The following is a 10,507-nucleotide window of genomic DNA, read 5'->3' as shown; positions in this document are numbered from 1 at the left end:
AAGAAACAAAATGTGATGCAAAATGAACACAAGTAGACATGAGCAAACCAAAATGTAACGCAAATTGACCTCAAAAAGATGTAAACAACCTAAATGCAATTCAAAATAACCACAAAAAGACAAAAAACAACATAAAATGTGTTGCAAAAACAACCCCAAACAGATGTAAAACAACCAAACAGTGATGCAAAATGACCACAAAGTCGTAAAAAAGCAGAGCCGCTCTGTTGTATTACCTGAAGCAGCCAATGAGCGGCGCCACTCTGGTTCTCAGTATTTCCTGTTCATCACCACCTGCTGCTAATTGGGCTCCAGGTAAAGAGAGCATCGCGAGGCTGGACGCCGCCAACCTGAAACCGAGTTTAAGACGCGTAAGATGTGTGTGAACATGCTCTACCTACCGCTGCTGCTCCTCCTGCCGCTGCTGCCCTCCACTGAGGGCCGCAGGGCCTCCCAGCCACCTGCCCAGGTGATGAGGAGACTCCACCGGAGGAACGCGCCGTACCTCGACCTCCCCATGTTCGTGGACTCCAGGCAGCCGCTGGTGCAGAAGGAGCACTTCTCTCCAGTCAAAGGCACCGGGCAGGAGCCGCTCCCCGGGCCGCTGCGGGAGGTCCTGCTCCCGGCTCGGCCCAGCGCCACCCCGCCCAGCGCTTCGGGTGTTTCCGTGAAGACTTCGTGCGAGCGGAGGAAGATGAGGGTGCAGGTGGAGAGGGGCGTTCTGGGCAGCGGGGACGTCTCCGGGCTCAAACTGGGGACGTGCAGCGTCACTACATCGACCAAAGATCACCTTTATTTTGAGTATGACTTTTGCATGTGTGGAACCAAACGCACGGTGAGTCTGACACTGACATATCTCCACTAGTAGGTAAACTGGGCTAAGAAGCCCTCCAAAGCAAAGTCTGTTTTCTTATGGCAGAGTTTGTTTTGGTTGCCAACAAATTTGGTGCTTGCATTTATGGCTACCAGAGGATAAGTTCTTTTGACTGTGGTAATTTCCTTTCTCCTTCCGTGTTACCAAAACAACCACAAAAAGTTGTGAAATTACAAAAAGTATAATACAAAATGCTCATAAGATGACATAAAAGTTGGAAAGCTACCGAAATGTCACACAGAAGTACCAAAAGGGTAACAAACTGCCGACAGAAAGTTGTAAAATGTGATGGACTACAACCTCAAATAGATGTAAAACGAGCAAAAACCAAACCACAAAAAGTTGTGAAAATGACCAAAATGTGACAAAAGCAATCCAAAAAAAGAAATAAAACACAAGACAAATGGGAAGTACTACAACGTCAAAAAGATGTAGAACAACCAAACTGTGATGGAAAACGGCCATGAAGAGTTGAATGTGACAAGATAAAGTAGGAAACATGATTTATTCCTGTTGCATTTGTGACCTGGCTGGATAAGAAATACTGTTTGGGCCAAATCTTTTTTTTGAACATGTAAAGTTTTGTGTGTTTGCAGTCTTTCAAAGTCAATTAAATAAAATATGCAACCGTCTTTAATCCAACAAGTTACCAAGATTAGTCGCTTGTGCCTGTAAAAATCCCAAAAATGTGCCCAATTTGAATTGGTCACCATCCCCACTGAGTTATTGTCCTTGTGCAGTGATACTCTGCTCCCAGTGCTCCTGCAGCAGCTTAGAATACCTTCATTGTACCTTCACTCATCTGTTTGAGTGTTGGTTTCAAAAACTACTGTCTTGATCCTGGGAGGATGAGGTAGTAACTTTAGCGAACTCATTCCATCTGTCAATATTCTGGTAAATTTCTAATAATTGCCCTCAACCTGAGCTAGCAAATGCTAACATGCTGAACTAGGATGATGGTCAACCTACCGTGTTAGCGTTCTGATGCATTTATGTTAGTGTACAACCCTGCATCTTCTCTAGTAGGCTGTAGTCCTGTTGAATGACAGTGAATAATTTAGCTGTTTGTTTTCAGATAATTGATAACCAGGTGGCTTATACAAACACACTCCGATATGACCCACCGATGCTGCAAGGACCAATCAGACGAAGTGTGCCTTTTACCCTGCCTGTTGCGTGTTATTTCAACAGGTGAGATTGGATCCAAGCTGGAAAGTTATATGCACCAACTCAGAAATCCTATTTTAACTCTGTTTTTTTTTTTTCAAAAATGTGGATAATGTTTTTAACTTTTTAGGTACCAATACTCCTACAAAATTGGCTACACACCAAAAGTGCAGTTGCGCAAGGTCTTCAAGCAAATGATGAACGGAGCAAAGTTCATTCTGACGCCACGAAATGGTAAACACTAAATCGCATCTTACTATCAACCTTCAGCGGATTTCTGTGGTTTTCATTGGTCTTGGAAAGTTAATTATATGAAAATAAAGAAAAATCATTGTTTTCTTTTCTCATTTTTAATGGATGAGAGCAAAGGCTGAAACAATCTGTATGCAAGAGAAATATTTTTGAGGTGATTGAAAATGTTTGGATTGAAGAAGTTTAGCAGTTTGAAAGTCTGCTTTCCCGCCACTGCTCTCAAAATTTATTTTCAATTTTTATTATAGCAGCAGTTCAGTATCTTGTTTTTGAGCCTTATTCAAGCCACTGGGGAGTACACAGTAAGAATAAGAACACAACTGTACAGTAAAAAATTAAATGATTCAAAACCACATCTTACAATAATCACATTACCTCCAAGTTGAGCCATAAGATATTAGCTCTTATATAGAATAAGCAGTATAAACTTATATACAGGCCCCAAAGTACCTTTTTTTGATGACGGACTAATTTCATTGAGGACGGCAAATTCCTGCAGAAATGTTTGGTCATTCTTCACAGACTATTTTTTCAGCTTTTCTTGGCTGGGCTAGTTGTGTTTTTCGACCTTTCTCTTAAAATGTAGATGTTCTCTTGGATTCCAGTCAGGTCACATCCCACATCTGTGCTTCACTGTCAGGACTATGCATCTACTGTTGTCGTCCTGGTCAGGTTCACACAAAACCTGCTGGATGCCATCTGAGCCCATCAAATTTATCTTGGTCTAATCTAACCAAAGAATGTGCTGCCACCATTCAAGGTTCCATTTTGCAGATTTGTGATGACGGATGAGCAGTGGTGTTTTTCGTGATGCTATGACTTGTTCTTGACACGGTCTGAGGTGTCACACAAACTCTGAAATTATTGTACAAGTACAACAACTGCAGCAGCTCTGATTAGTGGCACTGTGACTCCTTCTGTACCTCCAGATTACTGCTGCAGCTGCAGTTCTGCCAGTTTTTAGTTGATTTTCCTGTGTCCTTTTCCATCTATATGAAGTCTCAAGCAGTTGTTACAGTTCATCAGTCAATTCTTTCCCATGTGGAGCCATGATGCAGATAGACACAAACTGTTGGTCAAAAACAGAAACAGTTCTGCTGTTAACAGCTCATTTTAGAACCATGTTCATGCAGTTAGGCTGATTGGAAGTCACAGGTGGACTCAGTTTAGTTTCAGTAACCACAAGTAGATTCACTTTTGTTGCTTTGAATTTCTACTTTGGAGCCTGAATTTTCAATATAGTCATGCTGAAGTATTTGTTTTTGAGTGTTTATAAGAGGAAATACTGTGTGAGACTTAGAAATAATGCATTTATCGAGAAATGATACAGTTTTGAATCATAAAAATAGTTCAGCTGCTACACCTGTTATCTGACTGGTTTCTTTCTGTCTTCCAGCTCAGTGGGAAAGACTCTCTCCATCAGATCAGTATGTCCTGGGGAAACCCATGTACTTTGAGGCCGAGGCCCTGCCCACGGCCCATGATGAAAGGCTGTACGTCCACTCATGTTACGCCACTCCCGAGAGGTCCCACACCTCCACGCCTCAGTTTCCAGTTGTGACAAACTTTGGGTAATTACACGTCACACTGAAGGTTTATCTAAAAGCAAAAAAAAAAAAAAGGCAAATTAGCATACGTCATTGTCAGTGTCTCTCTCCTTCTGATAAAGATGTATGGTAGAAAGCAAGGACAGTCGCTCCAGATTCATCCCACACAAAAACAACGTTGTGAGATTCTCTGTGGACGCCTTCCTGTTCAAGGGAGTGACGGGACAGGTAAGCAGGACTGCCACTTTACTAATCTGACATATTTCTGCCCTCTCTGCTATTATTTTTTTCAATATAAGCCATCAGGTTAATGTCTGGATACAGAGACAGACACATTTTAATTGACTGAAAATCTGAACTTTTCTCTGCTGCAGCAGCTCTACATGCACTGCACCATGTCCGTGAGCAGTTCGGTCCCGTCTCCGATAACCAAGTCCTGCAACTACGACACGAAAGCCAAGAGGTTTGTTTTGCATTGAGGGGCACTTTAGAAATAAAAAAATCTGGACATGTCAATCTCAAAAGGGATAAGCTCTTGATTGCAGTTTTTCTCAGATGGGTTGAGCTGTTTGGACCGGACTCTGTGTGCACCTGCTGTGACTCCAACTGTAGCTCTGCTGCATCCACTGGTGAGTCTTCACGACCTGCATTTTTCCACAATAAAACACATTCTACCATGATTTAGGAATGAAACTAAAGAAATCCTACTCTATCAGTGAAATCACATGAGAAGATTTAAAGCTGCAATGACCAGTATTGTCTGTATAGCCAAAGTCTGAAACGACTTGGTTTCTGCTGGCCAGGCCATTCAATACTTGTAGTGGATGAGAGGCAAACCTTCATGACAAAACACAGTTAATGACACATATAGAAGAATAATGTGTACAAATAAGGCTTGTTTATTGCTTTAACAAGTACACAATGAGTTTAAGTAAAGTTGTGCCCCTGTAGGAAACTTAAATGTTGTTTTCTGTGACGTGTTGAAAAAATGCCAGCTGTGATTGGCAAAATCTCCATTCAGTCCCGGTCATTTTTTAACCGACAGTCTGCCACATGATGCCATTTTTAAGCACGGATCTGAAATATTCACTGCAAAAGCAGCGTGGTTACCTTATTATTTGTAAGAACATTGTCCTAGTAAACCAGCTCATCTGCAAAGAGTGCTGGCCATAGTCTGAGCTACAGCCTCCTTGGGTTGCTACAGCATTAAACAATAAGAGACTCCACCTAGTGGAACAACCAGATACTACAGGTCTCTTACGGTACATTTTCTGACATGCATGTCCTGGATCTGCCGCTTTATCGGTTAATACATTTTTAATCGATTAAATGGCAATTACCTGATTAATCATTGACATCCCCACTTTAGAGCGTCTGTGACTCTCGTCTAATTGACGCTATTTAATAGAATTGGAGCATCTGTTGGTTTATTTTTCCTTGTCATAGTGATATCTGCTCTAATTTTAGAATAAGTGATGTCAGAATAAAAGATAAAACATTCTGTACTTTCCAGTGACCCAAATAATCAGCAGCAAATCGTGGAAAATTGAGCCTAAAGCGAAACTCACCACAACAAAGAGGAAGGTGGTTTACAACACTACTACTACTACAACAACAACAACAACAACACAACCAACAGCAGCACAACAACCAGAGACGACCAGAGAGGTGACTAAGCGGAAGCGGATGTCGACACCTGAAAAGACAGCCGTGACTGTGGTGGGTAAGGCGGAGAACATGGAGGAGGAGTTGGAGTGGCCGTTTGGAGGTGGAGGGGTGGTGTGGGAGGAGGAGAAAGGTGAGGAGAAGCAGGTGAAGGGTTCCGCTGTTGTGGAGGAGAAGGAGGTCGGAGAACCTCGCAGAATATTTGAAGAAATCTTTGATTTTGACGAATAAAGTTGGCACTTGAACGGTGATAAGTTCAGTCCAGGAGGCTTCATTGCACAGTACGCTCAAAGCAGGATTATAGAACAGTGGTTCCCAAAGTGGATGCTGCAAGATGATTTCCAGGAATCAAATAACGTTTTTAAATGATTAGAAATGGTGTTTTTTATTAAATCATATTGTTTGAAAAGTAGCTTTTGTAGTAAGACCAACCTCCTTTCTAAATATATATAGAGAAAGCCATAACTACATCTTCATTGCTCACCAAGACTTAAAAACTGCACGTACAGAATCAGTAGTCAGATCTGATTATACAAAGTGTGCTGATTTTGCCCTAGAGTATGATTTTAAAAGCATTTTTCCACACAGCTTGTACTTGTAGCACTTGTGTTGGGCGAACAACATGATTTGCTGGCTTTTCCTGGTTCAGCTATACTAACGCAGAATCCACATATTCGGATCTCAGAATAAATATTCGGATACCACCGTCACGACCAAATATTCGGATATTCAGGTCCAGCCCTAATCTAAGTTTGCACACGGATACTGCCTGTGATTCGGCTACTCCTACATGCTGTGTTTACTTCGTGTATTCACTTACTGAAGTTTATATTTGGAGATTATTCAGGTTCTACCTTTTTCCAAAGGAGTCAGTATGAAAGTTTATTATTAATATGTACTCAATGCAGTTGCAATTACAGTACATCTACCGTCTGCACATTAGTCCTGTGAGCTGAGTGTTGTTGTTTTCAGTCTCCTGTTGCATTTATCTTTAAAATGCCCTGCATTATTGTCAGTTAACCTGCTCAGTTGTTGGTGTGTTGCTTGATTAGCAAGTCAACAACACAAACTGTGTGATTATATTTTAACATTCACCTTCATTGAACAAATGTTGCCAAGAAAGTCTTTGTAATGATAACATTGACTCTGTCATTGCAGTAAAGCAGCCGATATAAACATGAAAATATTAACCAGGAAAGAGACCACCGTTGCTATGGTTACTTTATCTAGCTCTGTGTTTTTGTTGCTGACATTTGTCTGTGGTTAGCAGTGTTTGACATGATCTATTTATTTTGTCTCTGATGGTGAACATGACACACAGACTTTCAGTAACTATTCTGCTCTTGTCTCCTAACAGCTAAGTGAAGTCAGTTTACTGCCCTGATAGCAACACTTGACTTCTCTCAGATATCAGGACAGACTCTCAAACTCAACAACAAACACACTCATCTATGTCACCTCCTTCATTAATGTGGATGTACAGTCAGGCTATGGCTATGGGACCTCACTGATTAAAATGCATTGATTTCTGTGACTATTAAGTGTTTGTACCTTAAGATGCAGAGATGGACAGTGGTGGAGAAAGTACTCAGAACTTTTACTTCACCGGATGACGTTGGCACAGGTAGTGGAGCAAGTTGTCAACTATTTGAAGGGTTGGCAGTAACTGGGATTGAGTGTAGAAATACTCATGCAATACTGTGAAAGCAGGCGTTTACTGTTGCTGTAACTTTACCCTCCTGCAACTCAAAGCTGAATCAGAACTCTTAAAACGCAAAAGATACCCTGCAGATTACTCTGATGGATTTAGCTGATATCCTGTCTTACATTACTGTGTAATTTTGTTTAAGGAGGGCTTTTTGTGTGCTTTTGTATTATTGTTATGCCTTTGTTTAGATGGGCATATTAAGCCTCATTTACACATAGTTCTTCGTCTTAGTCATACATTTGTATATAATTCAGGCGGTGCCCCCTGGTGGTCAATGCAGTTAAATCAGTTCGTTACAGATGGATGGAAACTTCACCGCAGCCATACAAGTTTTATGGAAAATGCACATGTGGAGCCAGTTTAGTACCATATTTCATTACAAGTTGTATAAAGCACTACAGTTTAGGTGTTCTCTGTAGGTTACACAGCTAGTTCGTGCTAAACAAGCCAAAAGAGTTTCTTTTCGTTTCGAATCAAAAGGAGGAGTTTCGTTTATACACCGGAGATCACGGGGCCTCTCGTAGGAACGAATGGAGTTCTGGTTGTTTCATATACGAACACAGTGCTAGCATGTGTTGATGTCCTCATGCTTCAGCCAGTGAATATCTGACACCAGCTCTTTGGGGGTTTTGGGCTGAAAAGCTTAGGAATGGAGGCTGAGGTAGCGGCGGACTAACATGCCTTGGGAGACCTGCACGGAAATTAGGGCAAAGGTGCTCCAGTTTGTTTATGTAACCGGCTTTGTGTTTTCGTTATGCGCTTTCATAGAAGCTTGGATCTGATAGCATTTAAGTGAAACAATTGAAAATTCTATTGAAGAATTGTTTATTTTTGCTATTGATAAAGTGTATATTGGTGTTGTATATTGCTGTTGTTTTATCACTCGGGGCTACTAGAAAGTTAATGGTATTATTTAAGTCCACGGAAGTCTGTATGCTCAACAGCACGGAAATATAACCCCAGCTACCAGTCTACATACTGATCTCTTTAAAACTGAACACACGTTATCTTCTCATCGAGAATTTGTCTATAAAGCAAATAACTGTATTTCCCAAAACGTGCGATGAGTCTATTTTACCAAAGGGCAAACCTGCAGAGTATTTTGTGATCTAAAAAAAAGCTGTGCAAGTTCATTCTCAGGTGCAAGCGTTATTTATTAGCTTTACATCATGCTTAAATGTTTCATTGCTACATCATTCTGTACAAATTCTTTTACAAAATGTCAGGTCTTTGAATGTCATAACTGCAGTTTCGACCTGTGATGTGGAAAAGAACAGTTACAAAACCGTTATGCTACTCACACAGCAAAGACTTTTATCTTTGCAACAGGTAATATCAAATAAAGTACTTACAAATGTGAAGAAAACTTTCATAACAACTGAATAACCGTTAATACAGTATGTCATTGGTATATTCTAAAAACTCTTGCAAGAGTACAATGCCAGAGTTAATTAAACCTCACTTTTTTGTCCATTTTTGAGAAGGAATGTGATGAAGACGACATCATAATGCCTTTACAACACGGACCGTAGCGTCATACCACCTTCATTTCAGACAGGGTTCAGCTCAGGTGCTGCCGGGGTGCGTTTGTTTTGTAGCACACTTGGGTTTGTCTCCTGTGTCGTCCTGTTCGGTGCGAAATGAACATCCTCAGTAGTACGAGCTCAGGTGGGAGTGAGTGGCAGGATGTCTGGTCATGGCTGACCCAGGGTAGATGGGGCTGTTTGGTGAGTTCCAGTATGTCGACGGAGGGCCGAAGAAGTTGCCAGGGGAGACGGGCATAGGTGCAGGATGGCCACTCATGAAGTTCATTTTGGGCTGGTGGCTGTGGTAGGGCTGCACGTAAGACATCTCAGTCTGGTACTTAACAATCCCGCCTTCTGCTGCGTGATTCTGGTGTGCCTGCGAGATGCCCTGGAAGTCAAACTTGTAGGCGTAGCGCTTGCCGTGCACCTTCGTCATGATGTTCTTGTCGTAGTAGTAGCGCAGGGCGCGGCTCAACTTGTCGTAGTTCATGTTGGGCTTGCTCTTGCGTTCGCCCCAGCGCTTGGCCACCTCGTCTGGGTCGGTCATCTTGAATTCACCGTTTGTGCCCTCCCAGGTAATGATGCCGGCGTTGTTGCTGTCAGACAGCAGTTCCAGGAGGAACTGCCACAGCTGGATCTGCCCCGAGCCTGAGAGGGGAGATGAGGATGGGTTTAGGAGTCATTTGCTGACTTTGACATGGGATATTAACACCAAGCAATACTGAATGTATGCACAGTTACCAGGAATGGCTGTGTAAAGTGTTCTTGTTTCTCAGCGTTTTTATTCTTGTAATATGGAAGGTTGTAGATATCAAGCCACAAGAACAGAAAAATCTGTCACATTCAATAACTGTAAAAACAGTGGAAATAAAAGCAAATACAACTACAAATTACAATTTATAGTTTTGGCCATAATTTGTTTTCAGATTTAACATGTAAATTAATACTGTTGTTTTACTAGTTATCTGTAAATGTACAAAAACAGGGAAAATTTATAAAATCATAGTTTTTCCTTTGTTTCAGTCCTTTTTTTGTGAATTTGATATTTTTTTCCTGGTGGAGTACTAATGTTCAAAATATTTCAAGACCGTGAAACTAACAGTACATCTGTAAAATGATATTATTTTAGTAGATTAAATATAGTAAGAGTGTAATTGTATGGCCACATATTGGAAAAAAAAATTAGTTTTTTAGACTTTTCTTTTTTGTAGTCTTTGGCTTCTTTTTCTTTTCACTGAACATGTACACTTTTTATATTATTTAAGTAGTTATGTATATTTGACAAAGCAAGAATGCTAAATTACACTTTATTTACCATATTTTAATCCTTAATATAAATTAGTATTTTTTTTAAATAATGGCAAGTATCTGTAAAATGATTACAATTTGCTTGCTTATTTAAATACAGTAAAAAAAAAATTGTTTAATTCTGCAGCCACACATTACGAAAGAATGTGGACATATATATTTAATGTGGACATTATTGACAGTGTTGCCTGCTTTGTATGAAGTTTATTAGTCAACATGTAAATGAATGCCTTTTTTCTGTGCATTAGTTATTAATTTAGTTAGTTAGTTCAGGCATATGGGTTCTGTAAAGCGTCTTGAGACAAACTGATTTCTAATTGACACTGTATAAATAAAACTGAAGACAATACAGGCAAAATCTGAAAAATTACAGTCAAAAAATATTTGCCATGTTTCAGTCCCCAATATACATATAATGACTGCAAGTACTTGCATAATAATGTTTTTTTCTTTTTTTAAA

General features: G+C 40.5%; 2 protein-coding genes across 7 annotated transcripts in view; one reads left to right on the top strand and one right to left on the bottom strand.

Moving 5' to 3' along the window:
* The first annotated feature begins 269 nt into the window (after nucleotides 1-269).
* zp3d.2 (zona pellucida glycoprotein 3d tandem duplicate 2) lies at nucleotides 270-7,025 on the top strand. Of its 3 annotated transcripts, XM_023284579.3 has the most exons (9): nucleotides 272-835; nucleotides 1,950-2,065; nucleotides 2,172-2,275; nucleotides 3,690-3,864; nucleotides 3,963-4,068; nucleotides 4,215-4,303; nucleotides 4,396-4,469; nucleotides 5,354-5,559; nucleotides 6,863-7,025. In XM_023284579.3, exons 1-9 carry the CDS (start codon nucleotides 377-379, stop codon nucleotides 6,887-6,889), a joined length of 1,356 nt encoding a protein of 451 aa, XP_023140347.2. In that variant the 5' UTR covers nucleotides 272-376; the 3' UTR covers nucleotides 6,890-7,025. The 3 variants fall into 3 exon arrangements, with proteins under 3 accessions (XP_023140345.2, XP_023140347.2, XP_023140344.2); XM_023284577.2 differs by lacking the exon at nucleotides 6,863-7,025 and having other exon boundaries at nucleotides 270-835; nucleotides 4,218-4,303; nucleotides 5,354-6,040; XM_023284576.2 differs by lacking the exon at nucleotides 6,863-7,025 and having other exon boundaries at nucleotides 5,354-6,037.
* A 1,321-nt stretch (nucleotides 7,026-8,346) lies between these two features.
* fli1rs (Fli-1 proto-oncogene, ETS transcription factor-related sequence) overlaps nucleotides 8,347-10,507 on the bottom strand; it is a 28,376-nt gene continuing 26,215 nt past the window's right edge. For all 4 annotated transcript variants that reach the window (XM_055013975.1, XM_023284581.3, XM_023284583.3 and 1 more), the window contains one exon: nucleotides 8,347-9,387. In XM_055013975.1, the coding sequence (XP_054869950.1) occupies nucleotides 8,864-9,387 (524 nt within the window). In that variant the 3' untranslated portion in view covers nucleotides 8,347-8,863. The remainder of the gene's footprint in view (nucleotides 9,388-10,507) is intronic.

This window comes from Amphiprion ocellaris, chromosome 9, assembly GCF_022539595.1.
Source record: "Amphiprion ocellaris isolate individual 3 ecotype Okinawa chromosome 9, ASM2253959v1, whole genome shotgun sequence".
In the NCBI taxonomy this organism is placed as follows: domain Eukaryota; kingdom Metazoa; phylum Chordata; class Actinopteri; family Pomacentridae; genus Amphiprion; species Amphiprion ocellaris.
Note: the sequence above shows the minus strand (reverse complement) of the source record. Positions and strands in the feature narration are given on the sequence as shown.

What these genes read in the sequence shown, in the direction of transcription:
- zp3d.2 (XM_023284576.2), top strand. Translation starts at nt 377, where the DNA reads ATGTGTGTGAACATGCTCTACCTACCGCTGCTGCTCCTCCTGCCGCTG. An exon ending in GTTGCGTGTTATTTCAACAG is followed by an intron (nt 2,066 to 2,171) that starts GTGAGATTGGAT and finishes TTAACTTTTTAG; the next exon opens with GTACCAATACTCCTACAAAA. An exon ending in CCAGTTGTGACAAACTTTGG is followed by an intron (nt 3,865 to 3,962) that starts GTAATTACACGT and finishes CTTCTGATAAAG; the next exon opens with ATGTATGGTAGAAAGCAAGG.